The following is a 21385-nucleotide window of genomic DNA, read 5'->3' on the forward strand; positions in this document are numbered from 1 at the left end:
CCTAGACAGTAAGTATTGGCAGTTCCGACGTGGACTCATCTGAGCCGCAGCCCATAGTTCGTCGCTCTTTATGCCCGAGGAAGTTCGCGGCTCCGATATCCTTCCGGGCCCCAAACCGAGCCATGTTAAGCTGAGTTATCGGCAGATCTTCGCATACTAGCACCGCCGCAGTTGAAGAAGCAGATAATCATGTCGGTAAGCATGCCCCCAACTCCAGTTTGACTTCGGGACGCTGATACAGCCTTGGAATGGCTCACCTTGTTTCAGTAGAAAGGCAAAACTTCGATTCCATCCATATGTTTACGCGTGGAAAGAAGAACAGCATGCCATACGCACCTCGACCACACCCGGTCCACCCCAGCCCGGTAACGCAGTTCTCAAAAACACGCGGACAAGCGGAAACAGAATACAGCAAAGTTAGAGCCATGCGGCGCCGCACATCTACTTTGAGTACAAGACAGAACGAACCGTCCTCGAACATAGAGCGACGCGATCCCTGAGCTTCCACCGACAACCCTCGCTCACAGCCGGCCCTTCTGTTGCGGCAAATTGTTGACGTGCGACGAGACATGTCTTCAGTCTCTGCAAGCGATGCGGGGCTTATTTCTTTCTATCAAGACACGTGAGTCTGCATCATACAATAATGCGAGAGTATATCACGAATACGTTTGTGCAGTAGGACGATCAACAACGTTGATGTGGCAATTGCGAGTACGTTGTTTATTTCACTAGCATCTTGCCGCACTGCTACCAAGGTGTTCATGGTTCATTTTATCAGTGTTCCTCGCATACGATGCACTTCTCTGCATAGACAAGGAAATCCAATACGTCTGGCGGTCGCCGAAGACATCTCGCAAACTCTCGCCGATCATCTACATGTACAACAGGTACATGGCCCTGCTGCGTATACTCGTGGTCCTTTCTTTGGTCTCCCCGGTTTCGGACGCTGTAAGTGTCTCGAGTAATATTCAGGTAACGCATACTAGTTCTGAACAGAACATCCTTCCTGTAGAGGTGATTTTTTGGCTACGCAAATTTTGGTCCCGTGCCAATCCTGACATCTGTAACTCTCGGTACTAGTTGTACCGCGCTTGGCTGGTTTGGCTATATCGTGGAAGTGCTGACCTTGCTCGGCCCCGCCTGTGAGTATATCTCCATAGCCTCAAATATTCGCGCTCATCATACCTATCACGCTACCAGCACTGACCACCCTCAGAGTTTATGCGCTCTCGGGAAAGAACAAGACGGTAACCGGTGTCGTGCTCCTGCTCAGTACGGGGCCTTTTTTTGTCAACGTGGTATGTCATATTATCACGACGCCGATCATGACGTTTACTGGATCAACCGCGCATGACTGCAGTGCACGCTATACCAGGATGTAACCTTGAATTTACCCTCGCCTCTCAACTGTGCTTCTTACATCGTCGCCACTCCGACAGCCTATGTTGCGTAAGTTGTCAAGGGGAGCTACATTCACTTACGCTAATTTTGCATTTGGGCAGTTGTAAGTTCAATTTCAGGGACACTCGCTGGACCAGGGAGTAACGATTGACGTTCAAACGTTCATGCACAGCGGTTATCACGTCAAGGTCCTGTATGATTCTGGCGGACGTTCTAGCTGGGATCGTCACCTGGTGGTACACCTATACCGCGCACCAAATGTGGCCGCAGTCAGTTCGCCTATCTTCTCTAGAACAAATCTTGTGGGAAAACGGTGGGCTGAACTGTTTCTTCGGTCCACCATGCTTTGCTTGCATGCTGACGATATATGATTCGTCCAATGCTCAGGGAATGTTTACTTCTGGTGAGGATCTCTGTTCCCCGCATCTTCAGTGCTCCTTCGCTCAATGAGATTGCATGCGCAGCACGCTGGTCTCCCTGAACATCGTGGAGATGACCATGGCCATACTTACAGTGAGTGTCCTTATAAGCACCCGTCTGCCACTCTTTCACTCACGTCCTCCTTCTCAGGTTCTAGCGCGCCCATACGAAATAGAAAACGTCTTCTTACCCTTGATCGACCCGTAAGCCCGTCCCCTCTATATCACCCGCAACTCTCGTCGAATACCGCGTTTTCAGCATCAGCTCAATCCTGAACTCCCGCTTCCTGCTGGAGCTCTACGAAACGACTGCACATCGCGAACGGGGTGGCCCGTCGCTCTCGTCTTTCTCGCTCGACTTCGGCCAGGCGTTTCCGTCCGGGGGTGCACCCTCGGACCTTCCCGAGTTCCTCAGCGAGTTCGCGGGCCCAATCCATCCCGGCATGGGGTATGGCCCGGTCCTGTACGACGCGGAATCTGAGCCCGAGGCGGAGGTCCGGGTGCATGCGGGGTTGGGCGCAGACGGATCGAGTGGATACGGTGGGCATGCGGCGCGGGTGTGATTCTCTTCCTTTTGCTTGCCCTTTTCCCTATCCTTTCACTCTGACGCTTTTTGCGATCCGCTCTTCTTGGGGATGGAACTCCTGTATTCTATACCACAGATTTTTCCAGCCGCGTTGTCCCAATATGTACTCCAGTCTGTACCCTGAATACGATGGTTCTGGCAATTTGCCATCTCAGCCCGCTTGCGCCACGGGCGCACGCTGACTTCCTTCCGGGTCGACCTTCGCTCGAGTCGCGGGCATATTCCCGTCGCGTCGAGGCAGCGCTGGCTAGGGCAGTTTGTGGTCGTTCGTCTCCTACAATGAGTCGTTTGGGTTGAGCTGTTTCAACTGCTGAGCGCTCCGATCCTTTCGAAATACACCGTTCTGTACATCTTACAGCACGTCGCCGACTACCTCCCTTGGACCACCCTACAAGGCATACGGGCCTTCCCCCACCGTCACCTTCAGCGTCGAAGGGCAGCACGCTCACTGCGCCCCATGGTGATCGAGGAACGCGCCGTTGTCCGCAGGGGTGAGCCGGTCGACGACCTGCAGCTGCGCCTGCACAGACTGCTCCGGGGTCTCCAGCACGAACGCCGTCGTCCCCTCCGCGATCTTGCGCAGCATCTCCTTCAACTCCGGGTCCCCTGTCCCCACTCCGGTCAGTCGACGGCCTCCCTCACCGCAAAGAAACGCAGCCACTCACCAGCCGGCCCGATCGTGTCCGTCGTGTCCACAAGCCCGGGCGTGAGCGACACGACCGTGAAGCCCTCGCCCTTGAGCTGCAGCGCCCACTTCGCCGTCGCGAGCGCGCCCGCGGCCTTCGTGGTCCCGTACGCGCACATGTTTGCAATCTCTGCGCTGTAGACAATTGCGGGCACCGCGCCGTGCGTGCTGATCACGACGATCTTCTTCGTCGGCGCAGCACGGAGGAGCGGGAGGAAGGCCGCGACGCTGTGCACGACGCCGAGCGCGTTGATCTTGAACTGCAGAGAGTTTCAGGGTGAGTGGACTTGGGTGGGATGGCAGATACGTACCGCTTCGATGAAGTCCGCGTCGAGGGCGTCCATGCTCGGGCTTCGGGGAGGGTATGGTGTCAGTGAAGTCGTGGACCGCACATAATGAGTTCGCTTACTAGTGGTCGAAGCCGAAGAACACTGTGTCTCCGCCCATGCGTGCGGCGTTGTGGATGAGGCAGTCCAGCCTGCCCCCAGTGACCGCTGCGACTTCCTTGGCGGCGCGCTGCAGTGGAAGACGAGCGTCAGCTGGGATGTCGATGAGAGCGGGAACAAGGTGTAGTGTACCTCCAGAGAGGCGTGGTCCACGATGTCGGCCTCGACGACGTGTACGTTCTTGAGATGGGCGACTGCGGCTGCGAGGTACGTGCTTCCTTTCGCGTTGCGGACGATTGCAAAGACGACCGTGTCTGGGCGTCCGGCCTGCAAAGACGGTGTAAGCATATGCATGGTGAAGAAACAGGGCGTTGGAGACATACCAGCTGGCGGACATACTCGAGTCCAATCCCACGAGAAGCCCCGACGACAGCGTATGAGGTGGTCATGGTGTTAGAGAGGTCGAATGGGGGTGAGTTATAGTGTTAATAGGCTGGTTCAACCGTTGTTAATGCGACCACAACGGTGCTCGCGCCGCTCGCTTTATACACCACACTCCAGCTGCGCATTCACGCAGCCTCACTATCAGAACCGAGGGCTGCACTGTGCCAGCGAAACGCGTACGCCTCGGCACTCGTCTGCGCAACATTCCCGGGCAGCAGCCAGGGCGTGACTATGCCGTTCGCACCGTTGTGGCGTCGGACCTCCCAGTGGGCCATAGCACATAGGCTAGATGGTGGCAAATGTGCACAGGTAACATGATGCCGGTGTGTGTGTCAACATGTGAGTTCCTCACGAAGAGGGCTTCGAGAGTCCGACCGGGGATTGCTGCAGTGCGTCACTGGGCGGCATGGGCCTGAAGCGTTGCCGAGGGCATGATGCACGTTAGGGGTAGCCGAAACAGTACTGAGTAGCTATGTGGCGGCGTCGAGGGTCGTCTGCTCGGGCAGCAAGAGAAAACTAGCAAGCTTGAGTAAACGGTCGAGGAAAGTTCGCCGCGGCGCTTCAGGACCCCGGCAAGCCCACCAAGAGCTCATATCCGGTCGGAAGCCCATTTGGGCGATTTTCGGGGGTCCAAAATCCGGCGATTTTCGGGGTTTTTCACATAACTTCCCCCCGGCTTCGCCGGATTCGGGGAATTTTGGCATGTAACATCCAGTTCAGTGTACAGAACGCGATTTTTGGTCGAACCACGGCCTACGTATACGATCGCGTCCACCTAGCTAGCTTGACATAAGTTCCGAAAGATCTAAATTATGCTCTCGGACGCTTCGACGCCGGTATACCACCTTCCGAGCCCGACTCCTTGGTCTCCGCGTGCTTCCCGCGCCGTCTTGTCTCCTTGAATAACCCGTCTACGGCTTTGCAGAGGGCGGTCGAGTGCCCCTCCAGGCGGCGGAACATTTCGACGAGCCGACACGGGAAGCTCTGGGGGTAGACAGAATGCTTGAAGCAGATGAGAAGGTGGGGCATCCATAGAACAAGCGTGTAGTTGATCAGCGTTGGTGACAGCAGCGACAAAAGATTAGTTCGGGTCGCTGAGCGGTGAACATTTGACTGCTTTGAAGGCGCGCATCCTGATGATTAGACCATTTCGATGGGTTATAAGTTGCGACTAACTACAGATTATAATGGATTTCGACTGGCGACACTAATGCTGATTAGAGTAACTCAAGGAGTTTCGTAGACATGCTTCATAAGGCGCGTGTGCAGCCCCAGGAAGACCTCGGCCACCGATCAACCTGGGGTCCCTGCCGGCCCGCTCGACGCTGATTTTCGGGGGTTGGCGGGATGCGACCTGCCTCGCCGAGGGCAAAATTCGGGACAAAGGTAGATGTAGCTCCGGCCCCGAGGGTCCAGATTTTCGGGGGTTTTGACCCAAAAATATGTAACTTTCGGGCCCTCCGGGCCCGTTTTCGGGGTTCCTGGGATATGAGCTCTTGGTGGGCTTGCCGGGGTCCTGGCGCTTCCGTGCGAATTTGCGATATTGTGACCGTTACAGTCACAGGTCGTTATGGACGGGTCACCCAGTCGAAGCGCCCGGCTGATCGCTCTCTGACCAGGACCACTTCTATGCTGCTGCTCTCGGGATCCACTAGGCCGGATAGGCACTCGTTTTCTGTGGTATCTGGTATCTCTCTACGACTTGATAGCATTAAACTTGGAATTGTGGCTTTAATTCGGACCAAAGCCTCAGAAACTCGGCTTGCACTGAACGCTGGGCCAGCGATACTCCTGCCTTGCATAACTGCGGCCGACGAGCTGGGCTATTTTTGATCTTGACGAAGCCTGCGCGCGCTATGCCGAACCGCGTGCACGACGACGCGGGCGCGACTTGCAGAGCCCAGACGCGTCTTGCTCGCTTCGCGCGGGCGCAAAATTAGTGCTGTCCACATCTCTTCCAACGTATCTGTCCTGGAAGGTGATCTACTGTACGTCAAATTCCGAGCTAATTCCATCTTTCGACTGACAGTATTGACTGCAAGAATGGGAAATCGGACGATGCTGTCTTCGTCGTACATAGCGGGAGAAACTCTCTAGAAGATTGCACTCAGGCAGCTGTTTCGCCACTAATGCGATGTAAGTCCGGCGATCTCCTGCGCGTTCGCGTCATCTATGACGCATGTCATACGATCCTTGTACACGCCATTGCATTCTCTCTTCCCGCCAAGCCCGGGAGGCGTAGACTGAGCTGGGCAGGCTAATATCACTTATCCTGTCAACTCCGTCCTCGCTTCAGTGAAGCTGGTGATCCAGGGCCTGGAGTGTCCACGATGTGCTCGCTCCGTACTATGTCCCAAAACTGTGCTAGTGCATCCCCCTCGCCTCTCCCCTGCCTACCCTTGACAGTTTATAGATACACACGCATGCATGCGATACGTCTGACAGGCCAGGACGGGGGACCCGTTCATGTAAATTCTGCTCTCCAGCAGCAGCTGCGTCTCTCTCTCTCGGTCCATATGGTGAGTGGGCACATGCGCGCCGAGATTTCTGAGGCAGTGCGGGACGAGCCGGCTCCGCGCAGGCAAGTATCATCATCATGCTCGATGGTGAGCCTAAAGTTTTGAGAACATGCCCTTCCCGATGGTGACAGCGGTCTACATGATTATACATGTTTATCCCGTGGAAGCTGCACGACTATGCCCACTGCCCGCTGATGTGCCGCTTGTGCATCAGCGGGCTGGGCTCGGTCCAGTGTGTTTAAGGTTACGGTACTGCGCGCGCCGGGGATGCGCGAGCTGCGGGTGTGCGGCAGTATAGCACCGGCGGTGGTCGCAGCGAAGACGCGTTACGACTACTGGTACGGACATCAGAAGATCCATGCCATCCAATTTGCTGCGGGCTGCAGAACAAACTTCTGCGTAGCGGCTGGAAATAGAGAATCCATTGCCGCCAAAACTCTGTGTCTGTTGAGTATCGTCACGAATATCTGAGCAGAGCCTCAAGTCCACCTTGTCGCCATCCATATCCCAGAGCAATAGCAGTTCTGATTGTGACTCTCCTCGGCGCAGGCAGGTGAGCGGCCATGGAGGGTTCATACCTGCTTCATGCGATATGAAGGACTTGGATATGCATCGATGCATTCATGTGCTCGTCACAAACCATCGTTTCTCGGGCTCTTGTCTTGCTCCACTAGATGAGCACCCACGCGTAGATATGCGCCCGAGCACTACGACGTTCGCCTAGTAGTGTCACCACGAAAGAGTTCGACTCGGTGATATATCCGTCTTCTCTCATTTAATTTATCGCTGACTTGGCGTTGTGACTAGGAATGTCAAGAGACCGGCATACAGCTGTAGTACCACCGTATCGCTCAGGACATTCGTCGCCCCTGTCAATCTGTGCGGAACACAAGCGCCCGGTTCGTACTCACTGATCCGCTTGAGCACCCTAGAGCTGGTGTGGCGGTAGAGTATCAGAGTCACGGGCTCGACATCTCTTTTCCTGTGCCCCGCAGCTGGATATGAAGATAATCTCGTTGGTGGGCGCGCCCCGAACGCCAGTCACACCGCGATGTTCTAGAGGTGGCTGCTCTGTTTCCCCTTGCAGTAGCACAGGATCTCTTCATCCACATCTCCGTACGTACAAAGTGTTCAGCTTTCCGCCGCACCTCATAGCACTGATGATACTGTCATTAGAAGTACGGATGGCATATGACGTGCTCACAGCGCGATCCGACAACGCACCAGCCATGCGCTACCAGGGCTACGTATACGAGTACTATAAAACACAGCAAACCGCGCTTCAAGTTGAACTCCCAAAGACGCGACCCGCCTCGAATCACTCGCTTCTACAACTTCCTGCCGCTACGTGTATTCAAGTTTGCGTGCACGTGTCCAGACATGTCATTACCCACCTCCACCAGCGTTTCGCAGGAAGTTGCCGCTGAATATCACGCCTCGTCAGTCACGGCATTCAAAGTTTCCGGAATGGTACTGATACCGTTGCATAGGAGGACCTCCCACAGCATTGCTCTGGCAGTCGCCAGTACGTCTCGTCCTGTCCTATTAGTGTTAAAAATTGACATACTTTTCGGATAGCACTACTCGCATACGATGCACTTCTCTGCGTGGGAAAGGAAGCCCGGTATATTTGGTGGAGACCAAAGACTTCTCGCAAAGTCTCGCGGATCCTATATATGTACAACAGGTATTTGTCCCTGGTATGGAACATGTTGGACGTTGGGTTCATCGGTAGGCTTTCGGACATAGTGAGTGTGCCTTCTCGGTATCGTTCCGATGACGCAATTGACTAACGTATATTGCCCTTCAGAGGTGAACACTTCGCATGTCCAGACTCTCTCTCGTTATACCCGGCCTGACCCACGGAGCAGCTGTGCCGGATTAATATGGCTCGGCTATGCCATGGAGGTGCTGGCTATGCTCGGTCCTGCCGGTGAGCGAATTGACTCGAGTCGAAACCCCGGCCCATTTAATTGATGCTGATCACACAAGCATTCACTACCATGAGAGTCTACGCGCTCTCGGGGAGAAACAAAATAATCACTGGTGTGGTACTGTTGTTCAGCATGGGCCCATTTTTCGTCAATATAGTTCGTCGTCTCATCACCACATGCGACGAGGCATTTACTGATGCAGTGGACCATCATAGAGCACTTTATACCAGGATGTTCCCGTCAATGTGCCCCAACCAGAAGGCTGTGTGGCCTATGTCTATTCGACCCCAGCACTATTTTTTGCGTAAGTGAGCCCGGCCGCATAAGTATAGCCAATTAACGTGAATTTCGGTTTGCACAGGAGTAAGCCTGGAGAATTACCAGACAATTCACAGTCGTTGACCTTTCTGAACAGCGGTCGTTGTCTCAAGGACCTGTTTGATCATCGCAGAAGTTCTGGCTGTGATTGTCACCTGGCGGCGCACTCGTGGTGCCCGCCAGACGTCGACACAAATTCTCCGACGGCCTGTTCTGGATCAGACTTTGTGGGAAAACGGTGAGCTCAGCCATTCTGTCAAGTAAACGTAAGCTGTATACTGACGATACGCCCCTCTTAAAACTTGAACACTCAGGGAATGTTTATTTTTGGTGGTAGCCATTCCATCCTGATGACCCGCTTCTTTTCAACAGCTTGTATGAACAGTGCACTGGTATCGCTAAACATAATGGATATAACCGTCGTCGCGCTCCAAGTGAGTAGTAGTGCATATCCAAGCAGACTTCTGTCAGCCTTTGACTAACCATCATGCCCCTCAGATGTTCAGCCATCCGTTCGAATTTATCGATTATATCTTGCCATTCATTGACCCGTAAGGACGTTCCTCAACCGTCGTCCTAGTCACGTTCATAGAGCGTTGGGCTGACCCTGGTGTTATAGTGTCAGCTCGATATTAAACTGTCGCTTTCTACTCGCCCTCTACGGGACGACCGCACAGCTTGAGAGGGGCGGTACATCGGCCTCGTCCTTCTCTCTCGACCTCGGCGATGCGAATCTATCGGGGACGCCCGACCTCCCTGAATTCCTGACTTCGTTCGCCGGTCCAATCCATTCCACCCCCGACGACGACCAGGAGCTGTTCGACCAGGAGCGGACGCTGCCGCGCGAACACGACTTGGAGGTGGACGTAGGGGTCCTCAACTCGGAACCTTGGATGGAGGCGGAGCCAGAGGCTCTTGGTTTGGCCAGAGGCTCGGAGGGTGTCTGACGCTTTCCCGTTCCTGATCACTATCGCCCTTGTGCTCTTGATTATTATTATTATCCGAGTTTATTATCCGCTGCAGGGAGATGCCCTATGTCAGAGAGTACGTACAAGAGGGATGGGCTGCGAGAGGGGTGCGAGACTGGACAGGTGCATGGGAAGAGGACGAAGGTGCGTAAAGCCAAGCGGGCGCGAGGGGAGACGGGGTCGGGCGACGCGGGCCTTGTGCTCTTTCCGAATCAAGCTTCTTGGAAGTCGAAACCATGTTCCTTAGAATACAACCCCTCCAAGTTTCGCTGCGTTGTCGTCGGTATGTACTCGCGCATGATACCCTGTGTATGGCTAGCCACCCTCGATCTTAAACGTGAAGCGCTTGCGCCCGGACGGCCGCACGATAACCTACCTTGACGGATCCGAGCAGCGGCCGTTTCCATATCCTCGTGAACGCTAGACGCGGGTGTCCACCTTCCCTAATACGTATCTGTACCTTCTGCGTTATCGAGTACTTTGTCAGGTGTGCTACATTCAAACCTCATCTGTCCCTCCAGCATCTCTTCGGGTGTCGCAACATCTTTCCCGAGTCGACTCCCCGAGAGGACACATGACGGACTGACCGCGACACTTCCAGACATGCATCATACAGCCATACAGCACAGCCCTGCCTGTCATCCATGTCGCGCTTCGGCCGTCACTATGTGGCCGCGGGGATCTCGTGGCGGGGCTTACGCGATGCGGCGCTGCAGCGCTGCGATAGGATGCCTTCTAACGTCTTCCATTATATCGTACATCTTACACTCGTGCTCGCAGCGCGTCTCTATCCCCCCATAAAAACCTACACGGCATACGGGCCGTCCCCCACCGTGCTCCCCGAACGCCGCCCCTCCTTCTCCCACTCCGTGTCCACTGCACGCGCGCCCGTACTCATCAGCACCAGCACACCACAAGCGCACCCAAAGGGCGTACGTACCATCGGAGATGTGCTCGATCGTGACAAGGACGCCCCCTTGGCGCATATGGGCGCGTACGGGTGAGACGGGCGGCACCCCGGAGAGGCGCGTGAGCTCGATCGTCGAGCTCTCGAGGCGGCTGCGCGAGGTGGCGGAGCGCGCGGCGGAGGCGCGGCGTGGGTTCAGGACGAGCCGAGAGCCCTGGCGCGGCGAGACTCGGGTCAGCTATGGGGCGGACTTGGGGCAGCGGGAGGAGAGAGTACGTACGGCGAGTGAGAGCACGACGAGTAGCCACCTGTGTCCACGTACCCAGATGCGCGTCAGCACTGCGGCCCCGCGCGGACTACGGAAAGGGGGGAGGAGACGCACGTGTAGCAGATGCCGGTGAGCGTGGAGCGCACGTACTTGTAGAGCATCATGTTGACGAGCATAGTGGCAAACACGAGCGCGTACGCCCATGTGCCGTCGGACACGAACTGCTGCAAGACGGGCCCGCGGCCCCAGCCCTGGCGCACAGCCTCGCAGAAGCGAAACATCGTGAGCGCGAAGAGGATCGTTTCGAACAACAGGGACACGATCCTGCTGGGGGCGTCAGCTCCGTGTCGCTGCAGGGATACGAGAAGGGGACGGGAGGGGAGGAGGCGCACCAGTAGTACTGGAAGATGGCGGGGCTGGAGGTGACGTAGCACTCGTCGTCGTAGGTGAGGCGCGGGGTGACGACAGCGAGGACGTAGCAGAGGAAGGTGAGCTCGGCGACGAAGAGGCTCCCGAGGATCCCGAGGAGGACGCGGCTCCTGCTGTATAGGGCGTATACTGGGCGCGGAGCCGTTAGCATCCCGCATTCATGCTGCGTGGACGAGCGGCAGCGTACCTCGTGTGATGAGGATCACGTCTACCGTGGTGACGATGACTTGGAGGAGCACGCCCTGGACGACTTGCCAGGCGGCACATTGGCGGTCTGTGAACTCCAGGCCGGTGCTCCCATTTACGTTGATAGAGAGTAAGGCTCTGGGATCGCTCCGTGAGTTTCGCACACCTCCCGCGCGCGGAGGCACTCACAATTGGACAAGCCATGGAATATATCGTGCGATAAGGTACATGGTTTTCGCCGGCGTCCAGGCTCGTCTACATTGTCATTAGCACGCACTCTCGCACCCACACAGGATCGGTGTTCGATACTGACTTCCAGATCAGCTCAACCTGCATAGCCGTCAGAGACACGCGGATCGCACACATCGCAGGGACGTACCTCCTCCGACAGCATAACCAGCACGTCCCACGTCAGCACGGTGACGCAGGCAACCTCGCTGTAGCTCAGATCGCGCGCATTCGTGTACTCGAGCTCCTGGCTAAGGAACACCTTGAGGACGTCCAGCATTCCCATGCTCGCTCCGCATCGGCGTTAGCGCGGTAATCGACGCGTGGGCGGAAAAGGGACGGGCGAGAGGGCGAGTCGCGGTGGCAAGCGAGATGGGGGAGGACAGGGAAGAGGAGACCCGCACGGGCGTGCGAGGCGGGGATGGTGGGGCATTATATGGGCGATTCGGGCTTTGCGCGTCGCTGGGAGGCGTGCTGTCGTATTTGGCCACCCGAGGAAGAGCTGTCTCCTGCTCCGAGCGGATCGGCGATAAAGCGAGGACGAGCACGAGATCAGCAGCTCCAGGAGCACCAAATGAGGACCGCGTGTGGCCAGGCGCTGGGCGCATTGCGCACGAAGCGATGACAGGGTGCGAATCGCACGAGAAGGCGGAGTCCGCGCACGCGAGGAGAAGCCCAGAAGAAGCTGCGCGAGCGCCGGGCGCGGAAAGAAGCTTTGTTGTCCGACGTGTCTTCGGAGATGCATGGGACGGTAGACGCGGGCCTGTCCGACTTATCGCACATGTGCGTATGTGTAAAACTATCGAGGGCAGGCCGGGACGCGGTGAGTAGATAAAACAGCACGATCCTAGGACACAGTACTGAGCAAGCGCATCGTGGACGCTTACTTGGTCCAGACCCTGGATCGCCAGTCACTGCATCGAAGACGCGACTGGCAGGATGGATGTAATGTCGGCCCGCCCAACTTAGTCCACGGCTCCCGGGCGTGGCGGGTATAAAGAATGGAATGGTGCGTACCTTGCCTTTCGAAGTGCATCGCGTCGTGTACAAGTTGGGTATGGCACAAGCGTCATAGATAACGCAAACGCGCAAGACAGCGCCAAACCTACACCGTACTTTTGGCGAAACAGCTGCCTTATTGCAATCTTCTAGAGAGGTTCTCCCGCTATGTGCGACGAAGACGGCATCGTCCGATTTCCCATTCTTGCGGTCAATACTGTCAGTCGAAAGATGGAATCAGCTTAGATTTTGACGTACCGTATAACACCTTCCAAGACAGATGCGTTGGAAGAGATGTGGACAGTACTAGTTTTGCGCCCGCGCGAAGCGAGCAGAACGCGTCTGGACTCTGCAGGTCACACGTACGTCGTTGTACGCGCTGTTCAGCATGCCTCGTCAAGATTGAGAAGAGCCTAGCTCTTCGGCCACAGTGATTAAACACAGGAGGATCGCCCGGCCTAGCGTGTAGTGCAAATGGCAGGAAGGGTGTTGGCCGAGTTTCTGAGGCTTGTTCCAAGTTAGAGCCATAATTCCTTTGAAGCTGATACTGCTATGAAGTCGTGGAGAGAGAGATAAAGATTGATCTCAAAGACAGAAAGCGGGTGCTGAGTCGGCCCAGTGGATTCCGAAAGCAGCAGCGTGGACGTAGTCCTAGTCAGAGAGCGATCAGCCTGCGGGCGCCTCCTCCTCCACTCGCGGTGAGCGCGGTGACCGATGCATAACACCGTGACGGTAACGGTCACAATATCGCAAACCGTGCGGCGGCACCCGGCGACGCCTAGATCGCGCTCTCTTCGACGCCGAACTCGTCTTCGTCGCACACTGGTGTCGCTTCCGTCGTCCCCCAACTTCATCACTTTTTCCCCACTCGCCATTCTCTTTCTTTCCATCAAATAACATATCATTGAGCTGAATACCCAGGCCGCCGCTACGACAAAATCACGGAGCAGGCTCGTGCCTGCCCTGCTCGACCTGCTTGGCGTCCCCGCGCGGCATCAGGTAGGGCCTCTCCCGACTCATCGAAGTATATCCATACTTAGTCGGCTCGCTCGCGCGATTTCCAAAGCTATAGACGAAGCTGGACGCAGCAAACCCGATGCGGACCGGGCACTTGCTTCAACTGAAGATCTTCCGCTACTACACCGACAGACGATTTTCAACGCTGCCGCATAGCCACTCAGTGCTCGTGCCACCCTCTCCATGTGCATCATGTCGTCGGCAGCATCTCATGCCGCCTGACGTACTGCAGCCAGTTGTAATCCCCGGTCGGACTCACGAAGCCCTCATCATGAGGGCACGCGGACGGTGACACACACCCCGGCATCACGTCCCCTGTGCATAGCTGCTACCATCCAGGCGATGTGCTATGGCCCACTGGGAGCTCCGACGCCACAGCGGTGCGAACGGCATAGTCACGCCTCGGTGCTGCCCGGAAATGTTGCGCAGACAGGTGCCGATACATACGTGTTTCTCTGGCACGTCCTAACTCAGAAATTCTCCTTGAGACACTGCGGAAATGCGCAGCGGGAGGGTGGTGTATAAAGCGAGCGGCGCGAGCACCGTCGTGGTCTCATCAACCCAACGCTCGAGCAAACCAGCCTCCGAACGCTATAACTCATCCCATTCGATCTATCTAACACCATGACCACCTCTTACGCCGTCGTCGGAGCTTCTCGCGGGATTGGACTCGAGTATGTCCGCCAGCTGGTATATTGTAAACGCTCGCTTTTGTCGATGCGCTTATGCTCACACCTTTGTAGGCCGGACGCCCGGACACAGTCGTCTTTGCGATTGTGCGCAACGCGAAAGGAAGCACGCACCTCGCAGCTGCGATTGCCAATCTCAAGAACGTACACGTCGTCGAAGCGGACATCGTGGACCACGCGTCCCTAGAGGTACACTAATCCTCGTCACCGCTCTCATTGACGTTCCAACTGACGCTCTTCTTCCGATGCAGCGTGCCGCCGAGGAAGTCGCAGCCGTCACCGGGGGCAAGCTGGACTTCCTGATCCACAACGCCGCACGTATGTCCGGGGACACCGTATTCTTCGGCTTCGACCACTAGTGAGCGAGCTCATCGGTGTGTTCCACGCCTTCGCTGACACCATGCCCTCCCCGAAGCCCGAGCATGGACGCCCTCGACGCGGACTTCATCGAAGCGGTACGCCTCCCCTCTCCCTCTCCCCTCGCACCCGTCCCTCACACCCATGCCAACAGTTCAAGATCAACGCACTCGGCGTCGTGCACAGCGTCACGGCCTTCCTCCCGCTCCTGCGCGCGGCGCCCACGAAGAAGATCATCGTGATTAGCACGCACGGCGCGGTGCCCGCGGTGGTCTACAGCGCGGACATCGCGGACATGTGCGCGTACGGGACGACGAAGGCCGCGGGCGCGCTCGCGACGGCGAAGTGGGCGCTGCAGCTCAAGGGCGAGGGCTTCACGGTCGTGTCGCTCACGCCCGGGCTTGTGGACACGACGGACACGATCGGGCCATCTGGTGAGCTTTCTTTAGAGGGTGGTGGTCAAGAGGCTGACACGAAAGCGGACAGGGGACGCGGAGGGGAAGGAGATGCTGCGGAAGATCGCGGAGGGGACGACGGCGTTCGTGCTGGAGACCCCGGAGCAGTCTGTGCGTGCGCAGCTGCAGGTCATCGACCGGCTCACCCCTGCGGACAATGGCGCGTTCCTCGATCACCACGGGGCGAAGTGAGCGCGCTTCCAAGTTCGCGCTCGACGCGGAAGTGAGTTCCTCGGACAGGCTTGCTGGCGTCACTTGCGGGTGTAGGTGCTGCTACGCACGCCCATTCATAGCCTTCCACACAATGCGATAGCTTTTTTACCGAGACCTTGTCGCTGTGCCGGTGCCCGCACTTGTGCTCCGCGGTGTGCTCAGATCGATAAGTGTGTGCAATAAACATTCGTCGTTTGAACATCCGTATGCACGGGCAGCATATGTGTACTTGATCTGAGGGTGCGCGATCTCTGCAGACGGCGTCGACAAACTTGAAACCTTCATGCATCCATCGTGATCATGCATTCGTGTCGCGTGCACCTGCGCGCCTTCACGCGGGCGGCGTGAGGGGGAGCAGGGGGGAGCCACAGCGGAGCCTGAAAGCCACGCACTGGGCGATTAACGCCTGTTGTGATAATGTGTAGTCTCCGTGGCTGACTATATAGTAGATGACAGTCGATCTACGTATATAAGAAACATTGATGTCTTGCAGCAACACGAAGGTCGCTGTGTTGACTGCTGGGACACGCAGTAAGCGCCAGGTCTTATGCCCGAGGACCCCGAAAAGCCTCGCCTTCAGCGCAGATTCCGTTCAAAAATTACAAAAGGTGGCATGAGCTCTCTTTGATACCGTTTTTAGTAAATCATATACTCTACATGTACCCCGGTGCGCTCTGTGCTTTAAGATGGGAGTCAAACGCCGTGCGAACGCTCGAGCGCCTGGTTCGGCAATGGCCGAAAGCCCACCCTCCTCCAAAAACCGACGTCTCACACTAGGCTCGTAAACCAGCACTCTAGTTCTGCGGAAGACAGTCGTTCCTTTAGAATAGAGGCTGGACTAACCTATGAGGGGGGGTGCGGGTGACCCCCGTGGGAACGACGCGCCAAAAAGTGTCTCGACGCGTTTCCTCGCCCGCCGTTCTACCCAGCGGTAAATCTTGAGAAAATATATGTTGGTTTGGAGGATACAGTGTTGCGGCCAGGGTATTTTATCTTTGTGATATTCCACCCACAGTCAGCTATGGAGCTCTCGACAACGCAGAGCCTCAGCCACCCTTTCAGTGTCCGCTGACAGCTCTTGACAGCTCTCGCCCAGGAATTGCAACTCAGACGGTTCCCACGGGGGTCACCTGCACCCCCCTCTCATACGATGTTCATACCTAGTCTCACACCCCTCGCCGACCAGCAATATGCCGACATATCTCATCTTCAACAAGTTGATCGATCCTGATACTGGTTATTTTGACGTCACTGTGCCAGACAACGCTAAGGTCTACAACATCCTCAACGAAATATGGGAGGAGTGCGGGGACCATCTGAAGGAGACATGGCCCAAGCTCATGCGCGTCGACCTACAGCTTTACTACTTGGTGCGCCAATCTCTCAGCATTATTCGTGATAGCTTACTCCTTCAGGTTGACCCAATTGTCGGCCGGGATGGAGGACAGGGAAGGGTCCTCCGTGAGATGGCGGAGTACAAGAACGAGAAGCGTCTTCTGGATCGTCTTGATCGCGTGGCCTCCTTGCCCGATCTGCCCGAGGATCATATCGTCTTCGAGCTCTGTGTTAGCTCTCGGGTAGCGCCACTGCGCCCGGAGACCATTGTCGAACAGGGTGAGATCATACACAGGGAGCGACTCAGACATGCACCTAACTTACTCCCAAGGCCGCCTGAAGGCTTTTGCGCGCATCGAGAAGGTCGCCTCCCCATCTGAGGTCGCGAAGGACCCGAAATAACTCGAAGGCGAAACCTTCCTCTACGATTGCCGGAACGCCACAGGTCCGCCCGTGACTATCTACCACCCAGCGTTTGCGCGCCTCAAGGAGGACATACGCTGTATCGATCGCCTCGATTTGCGCACGGACTTGCCGTCCAACTGGGTTGCACGTACCGGCCAGCTATTCCTCGCGTCCCAGGAGCGATACGACAAAGAAGAGGATCGCTTGGAGAAAATCCGTCCTATTCTCAGCACTCTGTTGGATGTTCAACTCGCTCTGCACGTCAGGATGTACAATCAAGACGGCGGGCACTATGTTGCAGAGTTCGATGCAGCAGCCTCAGTCCCGTTACGAGAGTCCAAGCCGTATGACCGCAAGGCTGTCTATGTGTGTGCGGAATTCAAGAACGAACCCGTAACGAGTGGGGCGGGTGGCGTCCAAATTGCTGCGACCTATGCACATGCAGTTGCCCATGGGGATGCGGTTTGTGCTTTGTCGCTGCTCATGAAGAACACATCTGATCATTTCCACTCAGTACAAGGCCGTCCGAGATGTCTCTTGCTGCGCGACCATCCTCATCTCCGTCTCCGGCCCGTTCATACGATTCTACGGGGCCATACTTGCTGATGTTGTCACCATACAGCCCTTCACGGAATATGTCTGGCTCGGCGGCGATTCCGATATGGAAGCTCGCATTGTGTACGTCGCTAAGATCCTCCAAAGCATCCGTGCGGCCGTGCGCACCCTACACGACTCATACGAGGTGCTCTCGATCAAGCCCATCGCCAACTCCATTAGCCACGCCCTTCCCCATCCGACACCCGTGGATGAGGCCAGCAACCGTGCACTGCTCTCGGACCTTCGCTTCGTTGACCGCTTTGACTACCTGGGACGGCAATATCAATGCGCGGACGGGCGGATCGTCGAGGAGTTCAGTCGGTCACTATTCCGCGCACGGCTAGGCAGCAATGGCGACGGGTCCGAGGTCCTTGTCAAGTTCTGCTTCCGGTACGGCGAGGAGGCGCACCGGCTGCTGGCCGCACATGAGCCGCCGCTCGCACCGCGGCTGCACGCATGTGTGCCCCTCCTCGGCGGCGTCACGATGGTCGTCATGGATATTGTGCCCGGCTTTGAGGACAACGTGTCTTCGGACAAGTCCGCCCAGCTCCCATCCGAGACCATGGACGACGTCAAAACGGCTTTGAAGGTGCTCCACGGTGCGGGACTCGTGCATGGGGACGTGCGGCGGCCGAATGTCATGGCTGTCCCAAGGGGGGACTCTGGGCAAATGGGCGCGATGCTCATTGACTTTGACTGGGCGGGCGAGAATGGGAAGGTGCTGTACCCGTCGCGGTTGAACCCGGATGTCGATTGGGCGCAGGGTGCGCAACCCGGATACCCGATTCAGCGCGAGCACGATTGGGAGATGTGGAGAAAATTGAAAATGCTGGTTGTGTGCTGATTCTACCGGTTTGCGGGTCGTTGAAACGCCGTTCATGCTCCAAGTCTGAGTCGTCAGCCCAGCTACTAATGCTACCACCGCCTACGCCATGCCATTACCAGCACAGATTGAAACAGGTACGTACTAACGTCGTACGAGACGTGGGCGCCTAGTTGCTCTCATCAATGCCACGCGCGTGAATGCCAGTGCGAGTGCCATGCCACTGACCCCGCGCAACCCGGCGGACCGCTTTCTCCAACTTCTCTTTCACCTCGAGAAACAACAGTCATCCGGCGATGGACATATTCCGGTTGCTGAATGGACAGTGATACCATGCCAGTGAGCCGTTCGAATGGTCGAAGATACTTACTGCTCTCAGCCTGAGTCGCTCTGAGTGACGAGGTCGAGCCGTCCCAAGTCGCGTTCTTCTCGTGCGCCCCGCGGTCAGATCGTCTTTGAAGCTGTATATATCGGTGAGTGTGCAAGCATGGCCTTCAGCGGATCGACAGTCGGCGTCGCTGACGGCGTCTCAGGTATAAACCTTCAAGTACTTTATGTGACCCAGATGCGAAAGCCGACCGCATTGCCTATGTAGCCCAAGGTGATTGTCATTCTACTATGCATGACATTACTGCAGCACCGGACTGCGAAGAGGCTTGGATCGTATCGGATCAGTGCGCCCAAAAGCGTGCTGCAGCCGAGCCCCATTGTTCTGCCCAGGTGGCACGCCTTGGAGAGATCGAGTGGCACTCCGCAATCTGACGGACATATATTATTCTTGGGCAACTTCTTTGCATCTCTCCAGTTCATTTATTTCCTTCCATCTTCTCTCGATACGCTCGAACTCACTCACACTTTCTGATCGCCGAACATGAATGGCACCAACAACGCTGGATGTGACGGCGCCGAAGTTGATGTAGCCACCAATTTGAACGGGACGGCGTCAGGCCCAGAGCCACAGGTGAGTAACTCCACGTCTGTTCTTTACATGGCGGTATTTGTTGTCATTGCGGGTACCACTCCCTGGAGACAGCGACTGTCAATGGCATTTACGATACCGCCGCAAACACCACTTGACTGGCAGTCAATATTTACACCCATGTTTTTTTTCAGCCACACCAATACAACCGCCTCGCTCCGAAGCACACCGACTGCCCGTGTTATGTTGACCCGCGCTGCCAGCTCGCCGTCGCCTTCCAAGAGGCCCGCGACTACTGGGCGCGCCATCCGGACGACGCCGTACGTGTCCCGCCTTGTGAACACAATCTAGATGACAGAATCAAGCTCCATCCTAGGAGAACGCGCCAACGGACATCCACGGGGTGAGCGCTCTCTTCGGTTATCCCTGTTGAAATCCCCTCGTGCTCAACTCGCGATGACAGGAAATCGAACAATGGCTAGTCGACAATCGACTACTCGAACCCACTCAACCGATGTGCGAGGTACGAACTTCGCGCAGTCTCCGCGCTCCGAGATCCCTTCCATAGCTAACGTCTTCCAGGAACCCCAGGGTGAAGCCGAAGAACCCTCCACGGGAGAAAGCCCCGCCAAACGCACAGGCTTCAAATTACTCCGCATCCGGCCGCTCAACCTGCGGCGCCTCAGTCTTCCGACTCGAGACCGATCTCCTGCACTCCAGCCCCCGTCAGCAGAATACGTCCAGCGCCGCAACACCGACGGCGAGGCTCCTGTCCGCGCTGACGAGAGGCAGGATGACACACCGCCCGTAGTCGCCCCGCTGTCTCCGCGCAAGCTCTTCCGTGGCGCGGCTGGGGTGTTTATTTCTGCACGGCACAAGGTGCGACACAATGGCCGTCGTCAAACTGATGGTGCTCACATAGAGCTTCGCCCCTGTGTAGCGCTCCAAAGCCTCCGTACCAGCGAGTACCGCGTCGGATGAAGCACCGGAAGACGCTGTGGACGATAGGGCGTCTGCTTCCAGCGGCGAGCCGCCGTGCTCTGACGAGCCTGAGGAGAAGCCGCTTGTGGGCGAGGATGGACCGGAGGTACGTCGCCGCGAAAGACGATATCCTACCCCTGTGTCGCTCACCCAGCGCGCGCAGGCCGCCGAGAGCATCTACGACGACGCCGTGGACGCGCTAGCCGCGTTCTTCGATGCGGCAGCTGGCGCGCACGGGCCCTCCGACATCCGTCACGCAGACGCTCTTAGCAGTCGCCCGGCAGACACGGAAAGCGCAAAGGTGCGATGTTCCGTTGCCCCTCAAACCCCACACCTTCCGTCTGAGCTCTGTGCTTGCAGCTGCCCTTCCGAGCAGGCGCTGGGGAAGAAGCAGATGCAGACGCCCCCGACGGCGTCGACCCCGCATACGCCGCGCTCATGCCCATCCTGCACGAGCTCGACGCGCTCGCCGAGCACCCGCGGCACGCGGCTATCGCAGCATCGCACGGTGACGCAGATTACGCGCACTTCTGGGAGACGTTCGCCCAGCTGTCCGCACGGGACGTCCTCTTCGCCGTGTACGCGCTCCGCGCTGAGGCGGCCGACGGACTTCAGCTGGAGTCAGAGGGTCAGGGGCCCTTGTTGACGGTGTTGGCCGTCGTGTTGGCGCTGTGGGCGTCCGGGGCTTCTATTCTGGCCGTATACTTGTATTGGCATTTGCCCTGATCGCCTGCAGCAATGTTTCTTTCCCGATTATCACGAGTTCTCTGCATCCTCCATGCACGTACATCCTCCTTGTCGCACGATGCGCAAGTACGGGACGTCTATACGTGCTAGCCCTATTATGTGTTATTTCGAATAATACAACTGTATCATCCATGCGTAAGCTGCAGAGTGCGCGGGAAAGGCTGCAGAGG

General features: G+C 56.8%; 7 protein-coding genes across 7 annotated transcripts; 5 read left to right on the forward strand and 2 right to left on the reverse strand.

The window, feature by feature from the left end:
• Window positions 1-569: 569 nt before the first annotated feature.
• Window positions 570-2383, forward strand: TRAVEDRAFT_49841 (uncharacterized protein; the record flags this gene model as incomplete). The annotated part of the gene is made up of 8 exons (XM_008042181.1): window positions 570-622; window positions 677-711; window positions 779-948; window positions 1161-1272; window positions 1789-1804; window positions 1866-1914; window positions 1972-2024; window positions 2080-2383. 8 exons carry the CDS (start codon window positions 570-572, stop codon window positions 2381-2383), a joined length of 792 nt encoding a protein of 263 aa, XP_008040372.1.
• A 644-nt stretch (window positions 2384-3027) lies between these two features.
• TRAVEDRAFT_127464 (NAD-P-binding protein) lies at window positions 3028-3926 on the reverse strand (the record flags this gene model as incomplete). Its single annotated transcript, XM_008042618.1, has 5 exons — window positions 3028-3351; window positions 3403-3442; window positions 3501-3607; window positions 3670-3804; window positions 3861-3926. The coding sequence occupies 5 exons, from the start codon at window positions 3924-3926 to the stop codon at window positions 3028-3030; spliced, it is 672 nt and encodes a 223-aa protein (XP_008040809.1).
• A 5173-nt stretch (window positions 3927-9099) lies between these two features.
• On the forward strand, window positions 9100-9639 carry TRAVEDRAFT_49843 (uncharacterized protein; the record flags this gene model as incomplete). The annotated part of the gene is made up of 3 exons (XM_008042182.1): window positions 9100-9126; window positions 9191-9243; window positions 9312-9639. 3 exons carry the CDS (start codon window positions 9100-9102, stop codon window positions 9637-9639), a joined length of 408 nt encoding a protein of 135 aa, XP_008040373.1.
• Window positions 9640-10415: 776 nt separating this feature from the next.
• On the reverse strand, window positions 10416-12041 carry TRAVEDRAFT_30265 (uncharacterized protein). The gene is made up of 9 exons (XM_008041922.1): window positions 11830-12041; window positions 11764-11780; window positions 11640-11705; window positions 11452-11588; window positions 11198-11393; window positions 10950-11159; window positions 10848-10875; window positions 10601-10781; window positions 10416-10536 (listed from the first exon to the last, which is right to left on the reverse strand). The coding sequence occupies exons 1-9, from the start codon at window positions 11962-11964 to the stop codon at window positions 10466-10468; spliced, it is 1041 nt and encodes a 346-aa protein (XP_008040113.1). The 5' UTR covers window positions 11965-12041; the 3' UTR covers window positions 10416-10465.
• Window positions 12042-14318: 2277 nt separating this feature from the next.
• TRAVEDRAFT_171010 (NAD-P-binding protein) lies at window positions 14319-15514 on the forward strand (the record flags this gene model as incomplete). The annotated part of the gene is made up of 6 exons (XM_008042619.1): window positions 14319-14384; window positions 14438-14572; window positions 14635-14741; window positions 14799-14838; window positions 14895-15174; window positions 15227-15514. The coding sequence occupies 6 exons, from the start codon at window positions 14319-14321 to the stop codon at window positions 15385-15387; spliced, it is 789 nt and encodes a 262-aa protein (XP_008040810.1). The 3' UTR covers window positions 15388-15514.
• A 1382-nt stretch (window positions 15515-16896) lies between these two features.
• On the forward strand, window positions 16897-18589 carry TRAVEDRAFT_171014 (uncharacterized protein; the record flags this gene model as incomplete). Its single annotated transcript, XM_008042620.1, has 3 exons — window positions 16897-17022; window positions 17075-17610; window positions 17663-18589. Exons 2-3 carry the CDS (start codon window positions 17416-17418, stop codon window positions 18587-18589), a joined length of 1122 nt encoding a protein of 373 aa, XP_008040811.1. The 5' UTR covers window positions 16897-17022; window positions 17075-17415.
• An 850-nt stretch (window positions 18590-19439) lies between these two features.
• TRAVEDRAFT_73301 (uncharacterized protein) lies at window positions 19440-21346 on the forward strand (the record flags this gene model as incomplete). Its single annotated transcript, XM_008042621.1, has 8 exons — window positions 19440-19529; window positions 19682-19807; window positions 19864-19890; window positions 19951-20010; window positions 20070-20366; window positions 20428-20574; window positions 20632-20769; window positions 20829-21346. 8 exons carry the CDS (start codon window positions 19440-19442, stop codon window positions 21192-21194), a joined length of 1251 nt encoding a protein of 416 aa, XP_008040812.1. The 3' UTR covers window positions 21195-21346.
• Between the last annotated feature and the right edge of the window lie 39 nt (window positions 21347-21385).

Source organism: Trametes versicolor (genome assembly GCF_000271585.1).
Source record: "Trametes versicolor FP-101664 SS1 unplaced genomic scaffold TRAVEscaffold_8, whole genome shotgun sequence".
NCBI classification, from domain to species: domain Eukaryota; kingdom Fungi; phylum Basidiomycota; class Agaricomycetes; order Polyporales; family Polyporaceae; genus Trametes; species Trametes versicolor.

What these genes read in the sequence shown, in the direction of transcription:
- TRAVEDRAFT_30265 (XM_008041922.1), bottom strand. Translation starts at nt 11,964, where the DNA reads ATGGGAATGCTGGACGTCCTCAAGGTGTTCCTTAGCCAGGAGCTCGAG. An exon ending in CGTGATCCTCATCACACGAG is followed by an intron (nt 11,394 to 11,451) that starts GTACGCTGCCGC and finishes CTCCGCGCCCAG; the next exon opens with TATACGCCCTATACAGCAGG. An exon ending in TCGTCGTGCTCTCACTCGCC is followed by an intron (nt 10,782 to 10,847) that starts GTACGTACTCTC and finishes TCGCCGCGCCAG; the next exon opens with GGCTCTCGGCTCGTCCTGAA.